The 24,457-nt window shown below is 48.6% G+C and overlaps 2 protein-coding genes across 2 annotated transcripts; both read right to left on the bottom strand.

The window, feature by feature from the left end:
* Positions 1-806: 806 nt before the first annotated feature.
* LOC128728529 (uncharacterized) lies at positions 807-4,468 on the bottom strand. Its single transcript, XM_053822157.1, has 2 exons — positions 2,860-4,468; positions 807-908 (listed from the first exon to the last, which is right to left on the bottom strand). The coding sequence occupies exons 1-2, from the start codon at positions 4,336-4,338 to the stop codon at positions 807-809; spliced, it is 1,581 nt and encodes a 526-aa protein (XP_053678132.1). The 5' UTR covers positions 4,339-4,468.
* A 14,957-nt stretch (positions 4,469-19,425) lies between these two features.
* On the bottom strand, positions 19,426-23,340 carry LOC128728648 (SET domain-containing protein SmydA-8-like). The gene is made up of 4 exons (XM_053822279.1): positions 23,203-23,340; positions 20,057-21,212; positions 19,820-19,977; positions 19,426-19,739 (listed from the first exon to the last, which is right to left on the bottom strand). Exons 1-4 carry the CDS (start codon positions 23,338-23,340, stop codon positions 19,641-19,643), a joined length of 1,551 nt encoding a protein of 516 aa, XP_053678254.1. The 3' UTR covers positions 19,426-19,640.
* Positions 23,341-24,457: the final 1,117 nt, after the last annotated feature.

The raw sequence follows: 24,457 nt of genomic DNA, 5'->3' as shown, positions 1-24,457 counted from the left end.
CACAAGTAACATTTGGCGGCAGCAGCTCTCTTGTGAGTTGGTTTAAGATAAAATGGGCCGGCGTAATCTACTCCACATATCGAAAACGGTCGGCTCGGAGTGATGCGTTCATACGGGAGTTGACCAGTTTGTTGTTGCATCACTGGCGGGTCCTGCCGTATGCAACGAAAGCAATTCCTCACGATTCTCTTTACCAAACGTCGCCCATCGAGTGGCCAATATTCTTCTCGAATCTGGGAAAGTAGTAGTCTTCCTCCGCCATGCATAAGCTTTTCATGAAAGTGCAGCGCGACGAGATGAGCTAGCTTATGGTTCTTGGGGAGCACGATGGGATGTTTAAATTGATAGGGAAGCTGCGCAAGTTTCAAACGCCCTCCTACTCGCACTATACCGTTTTCGTCGAGAAATGGATTCAATCGTCGTAGAGGTGAATGTTTTCCCACGACTTCTCCCCTTTCAAGTAGCCGGATCTCCGATGAAAATTCGTCTTGCTGCGCCAGTTTACATAGTACGATTTTAGCAGCTTCCATAAACATGGTAGTAATCGACAATGTAGCGGGGGCAAATTGTGTTGACTGTTGTGTACGTGTTGTGTATAAAACGGGTGCAATATGCAACTATGTGTAAAAGCTTGGTGTATGACGATGTTAATTCGAACCAAGAGTGAGTAATCTGTACATTAGTGATCACAGCGCTTATCTGACGAGTTTCCATATCAGTTTCCGCAGCCAGTGTTGGATTCGATGCAGGCCATTGGGACGGAGCTGATGCTAACCAATCAGTACCGCAACTCCACATAGAACTCTTTAGCATTTCAGCTGCTGATATCCCTCGAGACACCAGGTCGGCAGGATTTGATGAGCCGGGGACGTGTCTCCACTGACGGGGATGTGAATAATTCTGGATCTCTGCAACGCGATTCGCCACGAATGTTTTCCAGGTGTTCGGGGGAGACGCAATCCAGTTCAAAGTCACCGTAGAATCTGACCAGAAAAACGATTCGGTTTCGTCGATCCTCATGGCTCGTCTAACACGATGATGGAGATGTGCTCCTAATACAGCAGCGCAAAGTTCTAATCTCGGTAATGTGATACGTTTCAGTGGGGCTACCCAGGATTTCGACGCGAGCAGAGTGACTCGTACTTGACCCTGCTGGTCTTCGCAACGCGCGTAAATGCAGGCACCATATGCATTCTGCGATGCGTCTGCAAACGTATGAAATTGTACTTTGGAGTTAGATAAGAGCACATACCTATCGCTTTGGAAGTCAGCCAGATCTTGCCAGTCGTCAGTAACCGATTTCCATTTGCTACAGATTTGTGCTGGTACCGGATCATCCCATCCAATTTTCTGAAGCCACAACTCCTGCATCAGCAATTTCGCGCGTATGATTGCTGGAGCGATCAATCCAAGGGGGTCAAACATTCGAGCAATGTTTGACAATATGTACCGCATGGTGAGGTGGGTGTTATTAATTGTCGGCGTCGACTCGAAACACAGAGTATCCATTTCGGGCTTCCAAGCGATGCCAAGTGCCTTCACTGTTTCGTTCGGAACAAACTGCAGGGAAGACTGTGTACCGATATGTTCCGCTGGTAGGCCGGTAAGCACGTCCAAACAGTTAGATGTCCACTTTCGAAGTTCGAATCCTCCTTTGGAGAGCAACTCGGTTAATTGTTGGCGAAGCATACGGGCTTCCTCTACGCTGTTCGCACCACCGATGAAATCGTCAACATAGAAGTTATTTTTTAGAGCGGGTGTAGCGAGTGGATAATCTACACCTTCATCGTCTGCAAGCTGCAATAATGTGCGGGTGGCCAAGAACGAGGATGGAGCCAAACCATATGTTACCGTATTCAGCTCGTACAATCTAATCGACGATTGTGGTGAGAAACGGAAGAAGATGCGAACTAATCGTCGATCGTCTGGATGCAATACAATTTGTCTATACATTTTTGCGATATCAGCTACGACAGCGATCTTATAAGTTCGAAAACGCAAAATGATGTTGATGAGTTCATCTTGAACTATAGGTCCAACTCGTAATGTTTCATTCAGCGAGAAACCAGTCGACGTTTTAGCCGAACCATCAAATACAACTCTAACCTTCGTTGTGGAACTTGATGCCTTAAAAACTGTATGATGAGGTAGATAATAAGCAGCTGTATCGCCACATTCAGTGCTTATAGGAGACATGTGCCCCAGTTCCAAATACTGTTTGATGAATGCTTGGTACGCCTCTCGAAGTGCTGAATCGCGTTCCAATCTACGCTCAAGCAGCTCAAAGCGACGAATAGCTTGAGATCTAGACATACCGAGCTTTTCGCCGAAGTCTGGCTGTTTTGGGAGGCGAACAATATATCTACCGGTGTCGTCACGTTCTGTGGTGGCCTTGTAAAAGGTTTCGCGATATCGTTCATCCGGTGAGTATGTATCATTTACGGTAAGTTCCTCTAAATTCCAAAATCGTTGTAACGACTCCTCCAAGGAGGTCATACAGACGGTTGTATACGATGTGGTAGAATCTGGTTGAGATACAGAGTGCTCAACGGCAGTTGTGCCGGTCATTACCCAGCCAAACACACTGTTCATCATGACGGGTAGATGAGGTGCTGGACGGACCTGCGTTGTATTCTCAAACAATGTGTGGTAATGGCGTGCGCCCAGAATGATGTCTATGGGAGCAGCTTTATAAAACAAAGGATCCGCTAAAGGCAAACTAGATGGTATATTCCAATCATTGGTGTTTATATCGCGCGTTGGGAGATTCATCATCAAATTGTCAACCATCAACAAATCGGTGTTCACTGCAAACGAACTGCATCGGGAGACAATTTGGGCATGCACAGATTCCCGTACGGTTTTTGCAGATTGGCCTGCTCCAACGATAGTAACGTTCACCTCTCGTTTCTTCAGCCGCAGTCGGTGAGCGAGCCGATCGCTAATTAGATTAGGCTGAGATGCGCTGTCCAAGAGAGCTCGCGCAGGATGAGCGATTCCGAACTCATCAATTATATGTATTAACGCAGTTTGGAGCAAGACCTGCTTGGATGCTTGCTGTAGTGCTGCCGCAAACGTGCGTTGTGTGTTGTTTATGGCCGTGGGATCGCTAGTGGCATCGGGTGTCTGGTGTGGTGGTGAGGTGTAACTTGTATTAGTGTGTGTGAAGTGCAATTTAGTGTGGTGTGTAGCATTACAGTAACGACATTTGTACTGTGATGGGCAATCACGAGCCATGTGATTTTCCCGCAGACAATTCAAACACAAATGCGCGGTCATGGCAAATCGACGACGCTCCTTCGGTTCCATCCCTTCGAAACGCGGGCATTTTACAAGATGGTGCGCAGAATTACATAACTTACATTTTTGCGCATCATGCGATGTAGCAGCAAAACTGGCATGACGAGGAAAGTTTATTCGCCGTGAGTTCCTCGGGTCATTGTCCTGCGACGTCTGACGGTTGTTTACTAGTAAAGTCTCCAATACACGCATACGACGATGTAGGAACGAAATTAAACCGTCGTACTTCGGGTTAGTATCACTCGATGCGTGTTCCTCCCAATCGCGTAATGTAATTATGGGCAGCTTAGTACAAAGTAGATGTTCGAGAATGCTACCCCAAGTGCCCGTTTCTTCTCCTAAATGCTGCAATATCTTTTTGTGTCGCTCAAATTCATCTACAAGATGGTGCAGTGATGCTACGCTTTCCTTCTGTGCAGCAGGAATGGCAAACATGGCTTGTAAATGGCGTTTTTTAAGCAGATATTCATTGGAGTATCGCTCAGTTAATGTGTTCCACGCTAAATCATAATTAGCCGCGCTTATGGTGATTGACTCTATCACTTGAGCCGCCTCTCCTTTCACAGCGGCGCGCAAATAGTGGAATTTTTGTATCGCCGGTAAGTCACCGTTTGCATGTATGAGGCACTCAAACGTATCGCGGAATGTCAACCATTGCATATAATCTCCACTGAATTCAGGCAGTGCAATGGTGGGAAGCTTAATACCCTTGAGCGGATTCGATCCGGTGGTCGTTTGGGCATAAGATGTTTGCACTAACCGTAAATGCGCCTGCAATTTCGATTGCACCTGTATTGTTCTACTTTCGAAATTCTCCCTCAAAGCCGCATTTTGCGATATTTCTTCGGCAGTGGAAGCGGAATCTTCCAACCCTTGCTGGATATCTTCAAGATCTTGGCATAATCGTTCAAACTTCCTAAGTCGGGTTTCTACCTCTATTTGGTCCCGTTCAGCAACGAAATCCTCTAGAAATTTTTCATATCGCGAAATGGACACTAGCAAAATTGTCCGCCGGGATGCTAACACCGTGGGCTTCATTGGCACTATGTGAATGCTTAGCACTATGTGAATGCACTATATGCTTGTGAATGTATGCGTTTGACAGTGTTTTGCGTGATGCGGCAAAAACAGCTGTATGCTTAACGATAATTCAACTACAAGCGGTAACACAATATCGATCGAAACTCGCGATTTTATAACCAGATACTCACACGATCCTGGTCACGGCACCATGAACGGTCGCGTAAGTTTCGGATCACTTTATTAATAATTTCGCTGCTTGTGGTGTCGAAAGGCAAAGATAGCAAAGAGAGCCATTCCTTTAATTTTCTTAGTTTTTATACAATTTTTGAGTGCCACTCACGGGAGTGTCAACTCACTATTCACTCAAATTATCACTCGCTGGACTGTCAAACAAACAACTCCTTGACGAAACCAATTGTTCGTTAAGGTTGAAACATCTTGGGCGAACACATTGTATCGCCGTTAATTAAACCGGGCAAAAGAAAGCGCCTACGCTTCCGTGCGCCCTTTTGAGAACAAACCTTCACAGAAGCTCTGCTCACTGGAAGATTGCGGGACTTTTCCTTAGAAGTACCCTCAAATTGCTGTAGCAAACAACTGGTGTATGGACAGCTGTTTATTTCGACCGGTGACGTTGGTAGCTTTAGAAACGGTCCGACGATGCACATTCAAGGTTGTTTAAATCAAAGAAAACCCTAAAGAGCAAACAAAATCTCTCCAGCTGCTTCTCGTACAACGGAGTGGGAACACAAACATCCTGTATTGGTTTGAAAATAGTTGTTTTCTGTCCTTTTTCACTGTCCCTTTCATCCGGAAGGAGCACGTTGATGTTAAATTAAAATATCACACAACCGTTCAATTTAAACAGAATATATTGCCAAGCTTATGCTGTCTGATCGATCGATAACTTAACTCCCACAAGCGGCCAGGTTTACCGAAGCAATCCACCCCCGAAGAAGTTTTCACGGAATTGGTGACAGAAAAAGAAAGGGGTGTATTTTGAAAATTTAAAGTTGCTTACTTTGTGCTTACCAGAAACTGTGCCTTTCCGGTAAAGGATACTTTTTTGTCTTGCCTGATGCACAAAATGCTCTAACGATGGGCTTACCTTTCGGGAGCACATTAGTCATTCTACTCCAAACACCGGTAGGATCGAAAGGGGGTCTTGCGCAAAAAGGGGGTTTTGGTTTTTCGCTCCCACAGAAGACGGTCGGGCTGCTTCCCGGTCGTTTAACATTGATTATGCTGGGCGAAATGAGCCACACGGGCGAGCACTGTGGAGGGTAATTTGAAGCTGTCAAAAACTTTCACCAAACAGCGCTACTTTCTTGTAGTAGGGAGTCTGGGATTACAACCCCACACCGGCACGAGCGATGGAAGCAGAGATACACTCCAAAGAGCTGCAAGGAAGATGGTTGGGATGGTCGAACCTAAGCTCGATGTCCGAAGATATGGGGGAAAAAAACAATAACCAAAACCCTCCCTATGTCGTGTGAGGGATGCATAAATGTGCTGGTATCGGGTCTACAATTAATTGGCTTGGCATCTGGATTGGAAGGAGAAGGATAATGACGTATGCTTTTTTAACGTTTAACGTGGGTCGCTCACGTCATGGTTTCACTATTTCCGTCAGCGGGCAGAGTGTATCGAAAGGGTTAAAGTTGCGCAGGATGTTTCGCTCCTACGCTTTTCTTTCCTTACCTCAACTATCGAGCCCTTGTCAGAGCTGTGGCAAGTTTTCCGGCTGACGCAACGCTCGAGTTAAAGTATCGAACCTGAAACCGGTGCCATGATTGCGATGGTTTCTGAGAAAAGCGTAATTAAGGAGCACAAAATTCAATCACTTCCCTTCGACCAACGAAATACCAAACCACCTACTAAGGTCAACGAGAAGTAAAAGTTTAAAAAACTCAAATTCGGGTGGATAAATTCAAAGCAAACTGTACGTTCGAGCTCCCGGAGGTTTTTCGAGCTGAACTCTTCCACGTAGTTCAGCACTGGAACCGTTTCGACCCAATTAAAATCTTCCCTGGCCCTAATCTACCCAATCCGGAAGCGTTGGCTGTTCTTATCTGCGTGTGTGCGTGCCAGTGAACTTCCCTTTGAGCTCCTCTATCTCGCTCACATACCTTTACTGCCCTTCGTATTGTTTTCGGACATGCAATTTACCTTCCATCGCAATTACATCCTAGCACACACAAAAAAAGGTCGGAAAATTGCTAAATGGAGAAGGAGAATAGAATTTTCCGAGACCCGTTGGTCCTTCGACCGATCGCAACAGAATCGAAGTTTGCCGTTTCCGAGTGCCGGTATCCTTGAAATGAAGGTAAGAAAACAAGAAAATCTTGACCTCTTGTTTGTAACGTGGCTCATTGCTGGATAGGGGGAGAGAGAGAAAGAAAAAAAATATGTCCGCTCAAAAGCGAACGAAACGTAATTAAACTACGCAGTTTCGCTCCGATTCGGGCGCGTGAGTAAATTTATCGCTGACGCACACCATTCCCCCTCTCCAGGATGGGAAAAGGAGGAGGGGGAGGTAAGGGAAAGATGGCAGCAGGACACAAATATACACCGAAATGGCCGAATGGACGGAATGTCCTCTCGGTGCCCCTGAACGCGGATGGTTGGTTTTATGTTTTTTTTTTTCTATCCAAGAATTCGTCCGCTTTGCAGCTGATATCGATCGGAAGGGAGGGAAAGGCAAGGAGTGGACGGTGAGGAGGGAGCGTGGGCGGAAAAGACAATGTTTACATGCCATTCTTGGGGCGCTTTGGGGTTGAGACAAGGTGGGACGGAAAATCCGAAGCCAAAACAGCAAAACTCAAAAGCTTGAAGGTAAACGGGCGGTCAAAGTTTTTGAGATTTTGAAATCGAGCCGCGATGCCGGGATGCAGGATGTGTGTGGGGGTGTAGGAGGGGGGGGAGGAGGGGGAGCGGGGTGTTTGCAAGTCCTCGGAAGGTGGTTGACGAATAAACAATTTTTACACCGTCAATGAACAAACCTCTAACTCTCACACCCCCTCATTGCCCTCTACCTCTATCGTTTTTCCTCTCCCACCCCCACCCGCCACTTTACCCACCCTTTACCCACCCCTATCGGCGTCTCTTTCAACAAAAACCCCGCTGTCGCGCTCTCTTTTTCTCTCTCACTACGGCTTCACATACATCGCGCGTAACACATATATCGCATTTCCACGGCCCTCCCAGTCACCTTACCTTCCCCCTTCCGTACCCTCACCCAACTCCACTCGGCAAATACCATCCCGGACCGTTCACGACCCACCGCAACGCCATGGGGCCACACATTCCCGGTCCGCGCTTCAAACGGGCAGCGGTGATTACGAATCATGTGGTTAAATATAGCGTCTGCTACCTCTAAACACCGCCCACGCACACACGAACCGAGAGTTGCATGCTCTGTGTCTGTGTGTGTGTGTGTGTCCCTTTTACACTGCCCCTCTCTCACTGACCCGTCGCCGGGCACCCGATGACACTCACGAATGGTGATGCATGTACGAGCCGCCGACAGGCGCAGGAATTTTTATTCAATTTTATGTCATACATTTGACCCCGCTTTTCCGCGCTTTTCCGAGCCCACCACGAGCGTACGCCCTTGGCACGTTCTATTTCACTCGTCACACATTTCACCGCTCCTTGGGCAGACTTTCGGGCAGGTCCCCTTTCGCGTCCTTACCTGTGCGTTGTGTGATACGCACAAGTTTGGGAAGGAAATCCTACCTTTGCTCGGGGAAAGCAAACATGCAAAAGAAAAAAAAGAAAAGTTCCCTGCGGTGGGGCGAGAAACTTTTCCACCTGTCGGATTAATTTTAATTTGGAAAACAGCCACCATTTTCCACCCACCTTTCGTGCGCAATTTCCTCGGAAGCTTTTTGATGCGCGTGAAACCGCACATCCTTCCACGCTCCGGTATGATAATTTCCCATGGGTAAAGGGGAGAGACGGGAGCGAGGGAGGAGGGGAAGGGTTGAATTTTTCGTATTTTGTTGAATAAAAATAATATCACGCTTCGTACGTGGAACAAGCGGAAAAGGAAGGTCGAGAAGGAGTAAACGCAAAGCTGTAGTCGGTTACGAAAGTCAACGATGGGTTGAGTGCGTGTAATAATTGAGCGTGGCAAACGAGCAAGCTGATCGTTTATTCGATTTCCACCCCCGCTTGTGGATCGGCTTAAATGCTGGAACAGATATGGAGAGGGAATTATGCGAACACAAACAGCGAATGCTCCAATCGGTGGGGAATAATGCGGAGGATTATAAGTCACTTTGCAGGGATAATGAACTTCATTGGAGGTTGACGTGGTGGGACGTTATGGCGTACTATTATCAAACACATAAGTGAGCAGAGAAAGCTATACGTACAGTGAACAAATTGTGAAGTGGCACCAATCGGTGCTAAAAGATAATGAGCCGAAATTTAAAAAAAAAATCCCAACACTTGAATACATGAAGCAGCATTGAAGCCATGTTAATAAGTAATTTTTCAAATCTGTAAAAAACTTAACACTTTACAAAAATAAACACCAAATCAAACACCTATTAAATGAGTGAAAAATTCTGATGTTATTTATTTCTAAAATACTACAAATAAAAATAAACATTAGTACAACTTAGAGAATTAATCATGATATTTGAGCTAAAATTTGATATAATCACAAACAAACAAGGGCAAAGTTTAACAAAAGAGCAATTAAAATCACTTCAAACATAGTAAGACACATTATGGGTGCTTATCTAAAGTACCTCCCAACCTACAACGGATCAGCTTTGAAAGAGCATTTCAGCACTCAATGGACTTCCGGTAGCTTCCGGTTGAATCATTCACACTTTAGATGCCTCAATCCGGGGGGAGAGATTTCCCTCAAAGCCCTCAACTTGCTGCCATTTCACTCAGCTCCGGTACTGAAAGGGATGTTCTCCCACCGACAGGTGACAGGACGACCATGGATGGAGGCGCCTGGTCGCGCACGGCAAAAGGGGGTTCATAAATTTCCCGCCACGCGAATAGTTATCTGCTTAGCCGCGTTGATTTGTGCTCCAGTGCGTCGTTCGGACCGCTAAGTAGATTAGACGAAGCCTCCCGAGCCACCGTACTCGGGGGTTGGAAAATCGGAGTGCTTTTCCGTGTCGTGCGCGAGGGTGCACGCGTGAAGGTGGCGAGTGCTGCGAGATTTAGAACCCATTTCCTCGTCGAGCCCGCAGGAATTCACCTTAGCTGCTGGCTGGTTGCTTTGGAAGGATTCACGTGAGAGGAAGAGAGAGAGAGAGAGAGAGACAGAGCAAGAAGGGAAAAGAAAAGCAATCAATAAAAATCCCAAAACAACACTGACCGGGAGCCGGTTTCCACCGAACGAATAAAAAAGGGCTAAAAAGAGCCCATCTCTCTTAAACCGGCAGCAACAAATGGAGAAGACGCGAAAAAAAAGGACGCGAATTTCGAGCCTCTAAAAGTGGGAGAAAAAAATGAAAAAAGCTTCCCAACCGACCGCACCATCCCTCCCTGGCGGGGTGGCTTGTAAAGGGGCATCATTTTTCTACCCCTTCCAGCATCCCAAACAGGGGTAGCTCATGAAATATGCAACTCATGCCAAAACGGCTGTACGCGGCCGAATCCGACGCAAAACGACACACCGCACGGTGAGTATTCGATTTTCGCTTGAATTTCCACCCACTTCGGCCCAGCTAAAGCCCAGGGATTTTCCTCTATTACCTCAAGTGAAATTCTCGCAAAAGGTTCACCGTTACTTGGAGGAAATGTTAATTTTTATCACCCTCCCTGCTTCCAGCATGACACGGTGATTGTTTTCCAAAACGGATCGCTTCCACGGACGAATCCCGTCATCTGATCAATCTTGTTTTCGGAGAAATATGCGCTAATTTGCAACTCTCCGCCACCGGGAGGCACGTGCTTCAATTTTACAACTGCTTCCTCGCTCGGTTGTCAATTCCAACAACGAGAGAAGAAAAAAAAACAAACAATCCCTTTTCCGGTGATGTGAAAAAAGAACGCCTCCGCTTGGTGTTCGAGCTGAAAAAGCAAACATTTGTACGTTGTAACAAGCAGCCTTTTTTTTTGCTTTTTGTTGGTATTCATCCACGTCTCAGGTCTGCACCGCCGGGAAAGCCGCAACGAGATGGAATTAAATTAAAAGTTGGTCATAAATACGTATTCAACGAGACCGCTAAGCACGCGCTCATTCTGGCCTGTATTGGAGGAGCTTAGCTGCCGGCCGCTGAAAAGGTAATTTGATTAATTAAAATAAATCGCAATTTTCCTGGTCGGCAGCACGTCCAGGTCGGCATGGCGCTAGAATGAAAGAGAAAGCGAGCTCTCGATAATGAGCCATCGTTTGTTTAATTTTGTCTGCATTTTTTTTTTCGTTCGTCTCCTGTAGCCTCTCATTATATAATCCGCAGCCCTGGTAGGTCCTTTGAGGCCACGCGAAACAAACAAACCAGCCCGCTAGCGTTTCGTCCTTTCGCCACCAACCGCTGGATTAGAGTGGGTTGAAAACAGCGGTGACAGCGAAACTTGAAGCACACTTTCACTCAAGGTCGAGCCATTAAAGAACCGGGTCCGGTTATGGGTGAAATGTTGCAGCAAATAGCCCTTTTTTCCGAGGGTAGAATACTAACACCCAAAGGGGTGAAACCAACCGCTTAAGGTCCGGCGCCAGATAAAGCATCCAAACGATCGCGTGCCAGTGAGACGTGAGCGGCACGTAGTGAGATGAAGCAACCCAGCTCTTCTCACTATAGTGAGTGGAACGGTCTTATCGGGAGTTTTCCCATCTTAAAAGCATCGAACCGACGTAAAATTAAGCACGCTAGATGGCGAAATACAGCACGTTTGCTATCGTAATGAGCAGCATTAGGAATGTGAAAGAAAAACTTGTTTTCCACCACCATGCGATGGTCCGAAAATCCGTCACCAGTGAGACGGTGAAGCGCAACCACTGGGTGTGGAGAAAAATGTGGAACATAAAATCTGAAAATAGCCCAGCCGAAACGCGACTTCTCCCGTCACGGTGGGTGGCGGGAAAATTATTCTGCGCCCTTTGGCCAACGCTAGGGGGTGGGAATTTCTTTTACGCTTCACTTTCAACGCTTCCACTCGACGGTTTTCACGTGCCGGGCCAAATCAAACCACCGCGCTGGGGAAATTGATCCGTCATGATCCCCGCTTTCCCAGCCCCCCACCGCTCGGCTGCCTACCCCTCAAACCGCCCCGCGTGTCCTTTATCCCTTTTTAAGCCGGCGTCGAATAAACTTTCCAGTGGCGCCGAAAACCGCCACCGACGAGTTTTTCCTCCTACGTGCCCGGTTCTGGCGATTCATCATTCGGCTGCATCATCATCGTCATCATCAGCACCATCGCTCGGTGGTCATATCTGCGACATCAACATGACGTTCGGTTGAGCTAGTGTGTGTCAGTGTTTTATGCATTTTCCCGCGTATCGTACCCTTACCTGTGCTAAACGTCCAACAGCTCGGGGAGTGAAAACCGAAGGGAAAGAAGAGGAAGGCTGGAGAGAAGGGATAATTTCCACCTCTACCAGTGAAAGGATCGACCGGGCTCGGTTGAAAGGGGGGGGGGGGCGCGAAAATTATGTTCTATTTATACACAATAATCGTAAAAAGCACTAAAAGATGAGTTTTCCGCCAAATCCAATCCGATCTCGGCGGGGAAGTTGGCTCGAAAAGCGGGAGAAGGAGTGTGAGAGGGCATGTGAAGGGGGGAGGGGGGAGAGAGAGGGATGAGAGCGGCACCATCAAACGCACACCGACTCACGTCGACTATCATCTACCTTTAGTGCCATTTAAAGCCCCGACGAGAAGGCGCGCTTTTATTTGCCTGCGGATTTTCCTTTCTTTTTTTCTCTTTCTCTCCTTCGTTTTTTCTTCTTTCTCTTCATCGACGTGCTGCGGAAGCCCCGCAGGTGCAAAATGGAGGCCTGGTGAGCTAGTTTTAAAGGAATTTGGAACGAGGCTGTCGAGTCGAACACTCTCCTCTTCTCGTTTTCTCGGACATCTTCTGGCTTCCTGGCATCGATTTCTCAAGCGGATGGAACATCATTTTCTGGCTCACCCACCCTTGTTGCTGTTGGATCCCCTCCCCCCTCGCTTCCTTCTCCTGCTCTATAGACTAATCACGCAAGAGAGAGAGACACAGCAGGACGAAACACAAGAAGCCTGGCGACGGCCGGCGACAGATTAGTGTGCCGTAAAGTTTTGTCATTTCGGCAATCCGTCAGCTGTGCGACGGGGTTTTAATGGGTCACAAAGAAATCAACCCCTGCCGGCCACGAAGGGAGGCTGGAAGAGGCTGGCGGGGTACCCAAAGTTCTAGCTACCTGTGGTATGTCCCATCCCTGGTCCTTGGCCCTGTCCGGTGCCGATTTCTTAATTTCATTTCGCGCCTCACCAACCATCGACCATAAACTCGGACGTTGACTGCGGGCGAGTTCGGGCTGTCAGTCGTAATGAAGTCACGCCGTTTCGTCCTTGGTTAGGGCAAAGAATTCGGCACGAGAAATTCCCGGAATGCTCGCGAACCAGGGACCGGGCACGGGCATCGATTGCTGAGCGAACGTGAGCGCCCGTGGGAATGCGAAGTAATCTTCGAGCTCATGCAATCGCACTGCCCAAATGGCATTGCCCTACATTTTGCACTACTTATTAACGCTCGGACGTCAGTATCATCGCTTAGTAGAGGGTGAGTGAGCGAGCGAGCTAGGGAAACGTGACACAAGCGGATGCTGTATTGTGTGCGTTGACATTGGGGCTGGAATCGCAAGCATCATATTCCCAGATGGTGGAAATTAAACGCTTCAAACGTACATCCATCAATTCGCCCGGGAGCTGGCATGGCGGTCAACAACGTCACGTGAAACAGACGCCTCACTCGAAGGCTTACTACAAAGTATAATCCAACAAAACCTAGGCCAACGAACGAACGTGTTCGTCCTTGCTGTAGCTCTCGATAAGCAACACAACATGGAAGGCTTTTAGTGTTGAGTAAACATGAACGTGATTTGTTTTCGAGTAGTTACAGCTTGACAAATTAGGCAGTATGTCAGTCTGTCCGGTGACACTAGATAAATAGTCGAGGTACTTAACATAAAGAGCGGTTGAACAGTCAATTTCTTACCCAAATTAACTTTACATTGTCCTTTTAAAATGTCTGTAAAGAGAGCTTACACGCGTAACTGCTTCAAATGTAACATTCATTTATTCAAAATACTCTACTATGTTTAATTGTTGTTGACTTATGATTTATCCCAACGCGGATATTGCCAATGTTTTGTAAATCAATGGAAAACGTGAACCCATTCGCTTAATACGCTTATGAGCGATTACTCTAGTCCCTCTAGTCTAGGATTTCATAGCTTTTACATTAAACTCGATTTTAAACCCATCAATCCGCTGTCAAATTGTGTCAGCTTATCCGTGCATCATTTCATACCGAATGTCATCAAACACCACCAGTAATACTACTCCCTGTCGATTAGTACAAACAATGATGACAGATTGGTCGAGTGTTTTTACTGCTTCAACCAACATTCGCCCACGTCTCGTCGGTAACCCACCAGGTGTAAATTCTGGGTTCCCCACAGCAAAACGCCAAAACAAATGACGCGTTCGAACGCAACCAGCGCACTTTTACGGGCGTCCCGGAGGCGAAGCAAAAATTAACTACCAACACGAGCGGGCGGGCTTGTGCCAAGTGTCAGATTTATAGGAATATCTCGGTGCAAATCTATTTTTAGCCAAGCGCACCGCACGGGGACACGTGAAATGCGATGCGATTGCGGGTCGTTTGCCGCTCGTTACCATTATTGTTTTGGCACCGAATGGATGAGCGCATGTGGGTGGGAGAATTGTGGTGATTTGATATGAATATTTCATCGCAACTTGCACGAGACGGGCCAACGGGTGTGCCATCATTACACCCGCAGGAAACGATAATTTTGAACGACTGGGATTGAGCGAGCAGAATAATATAAAAAAAAACATAAGACCACTGCTCTTTGGCGAGTTCATTGAGTGAGAGGAGGTTATTTTTCTTCTCCCTTTTTCACGAGAAACTCCTCGTAAACTGAATATCAGATGGCACAGACAACTTGACAGATCATTGTCGAAAGCAGGTTCCTAGCAAATCCGCGAATCGAGTGTAATGCCATCGGAACGAACGATGCCTGACCCCGTGACAGTCGCGCTCGAAAGACAAGCAAAAATGCGTATATTGCTTACAAAGTGTTTTCTAGCAATTGCCGATTCCATTCCACAGAAACACGCTTTTCGGCTATGACGCATCAAGTTATCAGGGATATGCAAACGTGTTTGCTTTTCTGATTTCCTACCTTCGGCTATGACGTGATCAGAGGAACTTGACTTACAACAACACAGAAAGTGAGCAAGAATATTTGATTGTTAACAATCAAGAAGAATAAATGTCGCATCTCAGGAAATGGAGATACTGGAGATTTGCAGGTTTAAGGACACAGATACATAAGGCTTGCTGACTGATAAATGTGGCTGGCTTACTTTATGTTAAAAGAACCAACCCGCGAATTCATGTTACAAAAGTAATGCCTTTAAGATAATGATAACTTCGCATCGTTGGTGTCCAGACTTCCCAAAGTGCGCCAGTCCAGCGATGTTGTCTACTGACGTCCCAAATCGACAATCAACCGTGAAAGGACTCAAACCAAAAAGCAGTCCCCGAAAACGGATGTTTACAGATGTTCATCGTTAGCCTTTTATAACGCACAAGGTGTGCAAAGTTCGTGACGAGAGAACGCAAACCCGAGCCGTTCTCAACATCGCTCAGCACCCGGCTGGGTGAAAGATGCACGTCGAAGCTATTGCTCAGCCAGCAGGCAATTATTCCCTCCAGCCGGGAGTACGTGTCTCGGTTTTGGGAGGGTGCGATTTTCATCCCTCAAAAGCCGCGTGCCGCCGTACGTCACCAGGTGCCAGCAGCAGGTCTCCAATGATATTGCTCTCGCGCGCGGTAAGTGGTTAATCAAAATGGAAAAAGCAACGAGCGAGAGAGAGAGAGAGAGAGAGAGCAACAAAAAAAAAGGCACCAACATCAGCAACATATCGCCAACAAACACCCGCACGTGGCCGGGAAGAGCCCGCAAATAATAATGAAACCATAATACCGGAAAACTCGGCTACCGATTGTGCGTGGGCCGCTCGCAACGCTGATGAATATTTACGACTAGTTACGGGCGGGGAAAGCCCAAAATGCTGCGAGATGGCGCCCTGGCTTTCCCGAGCAAGAGGCCAATCGAACAACGGTCCCAAAATTCGCTAGCCGTTAGCGCCCATTAAAGCGCTTGATGGTGAATTTCACTTTTCTCAGGCGTTTCCACGACCGTGCCGGTGTTTCGGATCTGCTACAAACACCGCAACAACAACACGAAGAGGAAGAAGAAGAAAAAAAACACGAAAGAAAAAAGGAAAACGTTCTTTTCCGTTTTGCCTCACGGTTGTTTCATGAATTTATTTATCATCTGCTCAGTTTTACGCTTTGTGCTACTGTTTTGAGCTTTGCTTCGGGAATGCGTATTTATCTAGCTCCGAAATATGTCGATTAAAAGCATTGCAAGGAAACGGTCACCGGGGAGGGGTTTTCCACGGAATGGGTGGAGGAAAAAAATGAGCATGGATGAGTAGAGCCTGTCCAGATGCGTGGATAAGCACCTGCGAAACCGGAGCGTTATGGAACGCCGAAATGGCATGTCGTTTACCTGCCGGTTCTGAGCCATATTAGACAAAGCTGCACAATGGGATGAAGCGCAAGCCACGTTTGGATAGATAATGCAAACTTAACCGATGGATTGTACACCTTTTACCCGTGATAATCCATTGCGATTGATTCGCTGGTTTGCTGTAGGATGATTTCGGTGTGTTTATTTCTGTACACCTGGTTCCTATAATTGTAGATAAGCCCGAGACCGAGTGGAGTTTCTGGCTTCAATCAGCAATCAATCACCGGCTGAATAGCGAAATTGGATTCGACTACGAGGAACGGGCAGTGGAATAAAAAATTTAAGCCAACCATTCTGCATCTTGTTATCGCTCGATTACTCGAACGGAGTGTTCCCGGAACGGGTATTACGGGTCGTTATTGGACAAATATTTCATCGCATAGATTTCCAGCTGGGTATTTCCAGCGAAAGATCCTTGCGGAGCCTTCCCCCATCGCTCGGGAACGAATCTGGACGGGATATGAGTGAAATTGCAGCGCATCCACCATGAGGGGTTTTTGCGTTCGCCCACAAAACCCGTACCAGCAGCGTGGAAACCTTTGAGCATTGGTTTGCAGGCCAAACAAAATAGCAGAAGGTTCAAGCGGTGCCCAAAGCCGGTGCACCCAGTTTACATGAACAAAATTTACATGAAACTCCACTTCAGCATTCGAACCGGTGCAATCATGCGACCAGCTGCGACCGAGAGCCACCACTGACAGTCTGACCGGCCGGAGGTTTGCACGCAGCCCAACAGTGCGAACATTAAAACGACCACGGACCACGCTTGGACCAGACAGCGGCTCTCGCAAAGCCTTCCCAAAGCCCGCCCCGGATGGTTTGAAGGATTTGCGTGCCTGGGTGAAATTTATAGCCACCCCAAAAATTCATTGGAAACGCGTTACGATGCCGAAACGAGACCGAAGCGCGGATCTAATCACCGGGCGCACGGCGTGTTGCATAAGCACAGGCGCCATCGGGTGGCGAAAATGACCGGTGTTTTCTTTTTTCACGGCGAAGAGGAGGAGGAGGAGGAGGAGGAGGGGTGGGGGGGCAGGATGTGTGGGGGGGGAAGAGAGAGAGAAACAATAGCAAGAACAACAACAATAACATAAAAAAAAAAACACGACCCACTTAATGACGCCCCTATTAAGCGAGGTTTACAAGCGACGGAACTGCGGCAAAATGGCAGAAGCGAGCGCTCTCCGCACGCTGTTGGGATGCAGATTTTATGGAGCCCTGTAACAGAGCGGTGTGTGGTGTGTTATGCTCCATATCTCCACCCCAGTTGGTGGGGAATTTAATACCACCGGGCAAAAAGTTTTTCTCTTCATTTCACGCCCCGACCCCAGCAGGCGATGGTCGGAGGCGAAGGTATTAACGTTAAAATGCCGAAAAGCGCCTGTTTTCGGCAGCACGGCTATAATGCACGCCCCGCACGCGGGCTTGCGAGTAATTCAAAGCCACCCCAAAACCGGTGCCGTGTGTGTGTATCCTTCGCTTTCGCAGTCCGCGCGGCTCGCAGAAGACGACGCTAAATTGATTAATTGTGCGCTCCGGCGTGCGGCAGCGAAGCTGGGCTTGAAGTGAGCAGCAGCCCGGGAAACCGGGGGGTAGGGGGGGGGGCCGTTTTGGGGGGTTGAAGTGTGTCGCTTTTCGCGTATTGTCTTGCGCGGTTCGCGCGAACATGATTAAAAACACGCCACACAAGTCGGTGTCAAAATTGAGCGTCGGGATGTCATAACAAATTCAAGTGCTTCCTTCGAGCCCGTTCGTGCGCCAACCGAACCGGAACGAGCGCAAATGTTGACTTCCATGTGTGGGTGTGTGTGTAAGGAGTGGAAGGGTCTTTTCTGCCATTCTCTCCATTCTTCCCTACCTCTGACTGTATGCATCATGGCGCCGGGGTCATGACACAATCGGCTGGCAGGATCACCCACGTTAAGCGAAGCGGCGTAAGCGTTGACAGGCGTCGCATGACACCAGCTGTCAAGCGAGAGACGCGTGCGAGGTGTACATATGCCCCATCGTTGATCGGAACAACATTCGAAACCGGAGAAAAGCACATCCGGCTGTTTGGATGGTTCGCTTCCGTCGGTGGCGTGATGTTTCACGATTTCGTGGTGCTTCCCGTAAACGCTGGAGTGTGGGGCTCTGAGAAGAAGTAGATTTAATAAATAGGTAAAGGATTTCGGCGAAGTACAAATTTTGGGTGTATTTTGTACATTCGTCTTTTCACGGCAGCTTTTCATCCCTCCCCGGGAATGGTTCAAATTAACATCGGTTCGCGAATTGGGCGAGAAATGGATTGAATCCTTTTTCGTGCTAACTAGACCACGACTCGTTTCGTTTGGCAAGTCCGGTATCCGTGGCACAGTGCCATCATCCCCAACTTCCGGTGGTCCATATCGGCGCGATTCACGTACTGCTAATAATAAACTTTCTATTGCTTCGCCGAATGCATACCATTAGGCACGCTAAACGAGAACTACGGGTGCGTTTTTGTGCTATAAAAGCACGCACGCACGCACAACCGGGTGCGATGGATGGTAGCGATGGTTGGGTGGTAGTATTTTTAGCACGAATTTGTCGTTTCCACGCACGCACCTGCGAGGAACGAGCGTGGCGTGTCAAAGGCATCGAAAAACCTGCCAACCTCCGACGCCAATCGGAAGCCGGACAAAGTGAGCACCTTGTTCCGGCGGAACGCGTCACATACGCGCTTGGTGAGGTGGGTGCTCCCGGAAATGAAATAAAATAAAATACGCCACCCAAACCGAAGGGGTTAGCTTTAATCTGACGCCAGCTCCAGCCAGAAAGGATGGCTTTTTTTTTGTCACCTCGCACAACGCTGTATCGAACCGGCAAACGGTACCCTTTCGGTTCCATATGTCCAACGGGTTAGCCCGCTATTCCACACGATTTAGCTTTTTTTCCATCGAACGAACATCGAGCAGCAGGACGCAAGTGGCACGATGGTGAACGACCACACGAGCTTGAGGCTCAAGGACCGTTCAGGAGTCCGATCGGGGCGGATTTAGTGACGCCACCATCGTCTGAACGGCAAGCGACCGAAACGTAAAGGGATCCATCCATTACACGGCCTGCTTTTCCGGCACCACACCAGGCCGCGTTCGTCCTTCGGTGTCCTTTCGAAGGGTGAAGTGGAATTTCACACGTTCACACACTACGTCGCGTTGGTGGAGCTCCAAAAATGGAGACGTCCAAAGAAGAAGCAAACGGAAAAACAAACCCCCACCTACACGTTAATCGTTGCCGAGAAAGGTAAAAGAAATGGAAAAAGATTACCAGAGACGCCACGCAAAAGTTACTGACGAACCCCGTTCCAACGGTTCGGTCGGCTGGTGGATGAAAGGTACAGATTTATTCTCGAACTCTCGGTCAATCATCGAGTAGCGCTCAAATGGGGTGACATTTAATCAGTGTTGCTTTCGTCGTTTATAGTGTGAGGGGGTTGAGAATCCTGAAAGCTCCTGCCCTTTCATCAGCCCTTCGGATGTAATCGGGTGTGGTCACTTTAAGGCCGAGGAAGTCCACCCAACTCCACCGTAGGGTCGGTTTTAGCGATGCGATCCAACTCCCCGCACACCGACTCCCATTCCTGCCGCTCAGGTTCCTGGGTGTGGGCGGTAAAGCGAAAATAATGCGCATCATTAGGGTTTCCGAATGGTGGTGTGGGCAACTGACTGCACTTACCGATAAGATACCGAGAGTGCGTAACCCACCGAAGGCGGTTCCAAGCTCCAGCAGCAGCTTCGTCCGGAAACACCCGAAACCGGGCTCGAGTTGGTCGGCGACAAACAGCAGATCCCGGCATAGTTCGACCGTTCGCCGTAATGTCACTTCAAGCGGCGCTAATGGAGGTACGATGGAGAAAAGGGAACCAAACCCGATTAGAGTGTGTCCAGGCGTACTCCCTCACGTCAGCACTACCTTTGTCGGCGTGTGGACGAGCACTTCCTAGAAGTTGTGTGAGCGCGTACTTCGCCTGCAGGATGTACGCATTCCAGCGATGAAGGTTAGGTTCATGGCGCGTCAGGAACGCCTCATAATGGGCTGGATCGGTACGATCGAGTGCCAACAACTCGCGCTGCATCCGCTCACACCGAGCAACGTACTGCTCCGGAGGTTCCTGGTACGAACAGCGACGATTCTGACAGCGCCAGGACGTCCGGTTGTTAGTCGGATCGACCGGCACAATCAGGCTCGGTTGTCGACGGCAGTGTGGACATCGGAAGCCACCAACGTTGGTTCCTAGCTCAGTAGGGTCACGACACCGATCACACGCGCAATCGAAGCACTTTGCCTGCTTAAGAGCCAACCTCCGGTGAAGCGTCCCAAGGAGCGGTTGAGTGTAGGATGCGTGGATGGTTGCACCGGCCGGGATGTCGACTGCTGCCACCAACACCATACGCCACTGTTCGTCGAAATAATGGCGCGTGTTTGGTCGACAGTCATGTGACAACATCGCCCCCAGCGGGTAGAGTCCTCGCACCTTCACGTGTTGATTTGGCAGCCTGATCTCATAGCAGTTCGTGTCGAGGATGGCACTCACCTGCAGTACCATCTCGTCGGTATATTGCTTCAACCCTAGCACGGTTCGGATAAAAGGTACCAGATTCGCTCTCAGCACACTGTACAGAGGACTCGCAAGCCGCTCTGTCAGGTGTGACTCGAACCCCTGCACGGTCGCGTACCGATCAGGTGAGTGTTTCTCCAGCAGTAGTACCCGTAGCGGCACAATCACACAATACGCCGATTCTCTTTTCTCCGGTGTGGCTGGATCTGGTCGGATGTTGGGTCGGTAACCGCTAGCAGCTAGTACGGAGCACTCTAGCAGGTGTTGGGGTGCTTGCTCACAACCAGAACCACACAGTGGCCAACCACACCGGGTGCATTCGTGGAAACGGGCCGTAGTCACACGCGATTCCTGCCAGAGCGGCATTAGGTTGCGGTTGCATCCGAGACAGAGTGGAACACTCGCCATCTTCGGCCCGATCGCGTACGGCTCATCACGGTATATGATCTCACCCTGCTTGATGCTTCTGGTAGCCACCAAATGGCGCCCGAGCTGTTCATTTCGCTCCACCTGCAAGAAAAAGTAAACCCCGCACAAATGTGAGGTTGTTAATCCACTCTGCCTCTCTTACATCGATACCTTACGTTCGCATGGGAGTTACAAACATTACCGCATTAAATATTGAACAGCTTATCCGCGCAATTCGACGACATCTTGTGTCAGCCACGCGTCAATGATGCGATTTGCGCGTTTATGTCTTTTTTGCGTCTTGTGCCCTCCCAGTAAGCAGTCAGATATCTCCCTTCTGAGCACCTGCCTCGACATATGACGTGCGATTGATTGAACAGAGAAAATAAAGCGCGTAAAATCAGGCAGTAAAAAAGACAGCATCGTTTCGTGCGGCGCTCGTTATTGAGCTGTGCACACGCCATTTCTTTAACGTCGCGTACACTCGAAACGTGAAAATCGAAACCAAAAAAAAAGGGCAACATGTTGCTCGGCGTGGAACGGCAAATGCTGCTGGGGCCAAAAAAGCTCACCCAAACCGAAGCATCGAAGCATGGCTGCGAGTACCGTGAAACATTGCAGCAGTACACCGATGCCGTACATTAGCGGCACATCGTTTCACGATTGAAATGAAATTCCATTCGACTTCAAACAACAAAATAAACAAGCTCACCTAGCCAAACGCTGCTCATTGTGAAAATTGGAGCATTCTTGACCAAAAAAAAAAGGAGGAAAAGAAAAAAAAGGACACACGTTGGGAGCGCTTTAATGCGATTTGAAAGGATTTTTGGGAAAAAAAAACGACTCCCCGTTACGCTTGATTTCGTACGGTGTGTATTTACGACGCACGCACACCATCGTCGTGGGACTCAATCAAATAATCCTACCCGTCTCAGGGTATGTCGAGTATTGCGTCAGCGTTTCGCTCGCCACCCTCCATCTGGGGTGGTTTTCCACATTGTTGTCATCAGGCCGCACGGTGAACAGAAAACGCGCCCGTTCGGAGAAGCGAAAAAGAAGAAAAAGCCCCTCTCGTGGCACAAGAATCTCGCTCTTCCGCAGCATTGTTGCAGTATTAGATTTCAAAAAATAGAATCACACAAATTCTGAAAAGCCACACACCCCCGAATCCCGAAAACTCACACACGCACGGACCGGGTGCTGCAATGAGGTTGTACGCTTTATCGAGTCCATTCTTGGTACTTCGGTTAGCGCCAACACCAGCGTGCAGATGGAAACCGTCCTGGGTACATTAGCTCACATTCCATATGGGGCCCCAACCCGTATGTGTGTGTTTGTCAGAGAGAGAGAGAGAGAGAAGAGCTGCTTTTCGAGGTTCTAATGTGTCTTACGTATCAAACATCTCAACCCCTCTGGATCTTCCAACATGCCACAGGTTTCCGGTTCCGCCAACGCTCGTCCTGAGCGGTGATTTCGAAGGACCTTTTCTTTTTTTTTTTTGCTCTCTTTTCATGCCTTGTTCGACTAGAATAAGCTTGATTGGTTTGGGCTTCTGAGAAGATTACTTTCTAAGCACATTGTGTTGTGGCGAGGGAGAGAGAGAGAGAGAGGGAGAGAGAGAGAGAAAATTCCCCCCTTCCCCTCCCCCCCCCCACCCCACCCCAAGAACCAACAATCGCACGCACTTGAATTCGATAACGTTGAATTACTTTCGGAAATAAGATTTCCTCCGGTCCGGGGGTGTACTTTGTGTTACATTAGAAATAAAGCAAGTCAACACCAAAACTCAGACACCCTTCCCCCCCCCCTCCCCGCACCCAAACGACGGCTCTCTGTCACACGAGAATCGTTTTCCACGTCCATTTTCGCGCCCCACTTTTTTTTTTCTTTTTTAGTTGCTCTCACACCACCCAATCCGTGGGCAATTTGTCACCCGTCAGGGAACGGGGGGGGGGGGGGGGGGGACGGAAAGCAAAGAAGAAAAAAAGTAAAAAAAAAAAAAGATGGACGTAATTGTTGCTGTCACTCCCGACCGACATCTGGCGACCGTGGCCTGTCGTGGCCTGTTCGTCTGCCCTCCAATCGCACTCACTTTGTACCGCCGGCACTGGTTCCGGTGTTGAGCCTTCCAATCGGTTCGCTGATGATCACGCCCACAGTAGGCAACCTGCTGACAGCCAGCACAACGGTGTGCCGCTGGAGCACTACAGACACTGCAGGTGGATGTCATCGCGCTGTACGGGTCGAGTCCGTCCCGGGGATGCTGACAGATCTCGTGGACGGGCGCGGATCGACTTGATCACCTATCGCTGGTGGACTGGTCGGTTTTTGCTGGGGTGCTGGTCTAACGAGCGGACACGCGCAGACGCACCCCCTGAGGAAGAGCATCGCTGTAGGGTGCTTTATGGTTCAAATTTCGGTACCAGCTGAGGAGGGTTTTGCTGACGGGTGCGGTGGCGAATTCAAGCACACACCGTGGGTTGGCTAGAAACGTTTTGATTGTGCTGCTTTCTTTGGCTCAAGACCTGCATTGGACGATCTCAGAATGCAGTAAAACTGTGGTCTTCATGGAACACCAAGAATAACGGCAAAATACAGCATGACTGCTTCGCGGTAAATGGGTGATTGGCAAAGACGTTTATTCCACCCTTGCAGGAATTCTGTTCCCTGAGGGGTTTATATAGAAGGCCCTGAAAGCAGAATAATTGGTTCTTACAAAGAAAACGATCCCTAGATATTTCCCGCAAAAGAATGATTCCGATTACTTGTGTATCACTAACTTTTTATATGAAATGATGTACTTTCCTCTTCAAGAAAATCCTAACCACCTCTCCAAACAGTGGTGGGAAGTTTGAACGTTGAGTGTTGGAATTGATAGAGAACCAAGCATGGTTATTTCGAGACGGAGTTCAAAAACGCAAACAAGCGATTAATTCAAAGCAAGACATCCGACACACCCGCTAGGGTTTCTGAGCATCGCTCGACCGTGGTAATTCCATTCGAGCGGAACTGTAACGTTGCGCCGGCGCCCTACTGATGCGGGTGGTCAGCTTCTCGAACGCGTGCTCGATCCACCGTCAAAATTCTGCATGTTTAAATATAACCAACAGTAACACAACCGGACGCGAGTGTCGTTGATGATCTCTCCCGTTCCAAACGCGCAGCTCTGAAGCTTGATGGAGAGAGAAAATAGCGGCTGAGGGGGGAGCAGGGCTGCGTACATTGCAGTTCTCATTAAAGTGCTGCAGTTTTTTTTTAAACTCCATCCCCATGCATACGAAAAACTAGACCTTTCCGAACGTAGCCACGTTATGAGAGCTATTTTTGACACGTGCGTCGGGCGTCAT

This window comes from Anopheles nili, chromosome X (genome assembly GCF_943737925.1).
Source record: "Anopheles nili chromosome X, idAnoNiliSN_F5_01, whole genome shotgun sequence".
NCBI classification, from domain to species: domain Eukaryota; kingdom Metazoa; phylum Arthropoda; class Insecta; order Diptera; family Culicidae; genus Anopheles; species Anopheles nili.
Note: the sequence above shows the minus strand (reverse complement) of the source record. Positions and strands in the feature narration are given on the sequence as shown.

Excerpts from the sequence above, each read along its gene's own strand:
- LOC128728529 (XM_053822157.1), bottom strand. The coding sequence starts at position 4,338 with ATGAAGCCCACGGTGTTAGCATCCCGGCGGACAATTTTGCTAGTGTCC. Across the intron at positions 909-2,859 it reads CAGGCCAATCTGCAAAAACC|AGATCCAGAATTATTCACAT; the intron begins GTACGGGAATCT and ends ATCGCGTTGCAG.
- LOC128728648 (XM_053822279.1), bottom strand. The coding sequence starts at position 23,340 with ATGACATCCACCTGCAGTGTCTGTAGTGCTCCAGCGGCACACCGTTGT. Across the intron at positions 19,978-20,056 it reads TCGTCCACACGCCGACAAAG|CGCCGCTTGAAGTGACATTA; the intron begins GTAGTGCTGACG and ends TACCTCCATTAG. Across the intron at positions 19,740-19,819 it reads GCACTCTCGGTATCTTATCG|GAACCTGAGCGGCAGGAATG; the intron begins GTAAGTGCAGTC and ends GCCCACACCCAG.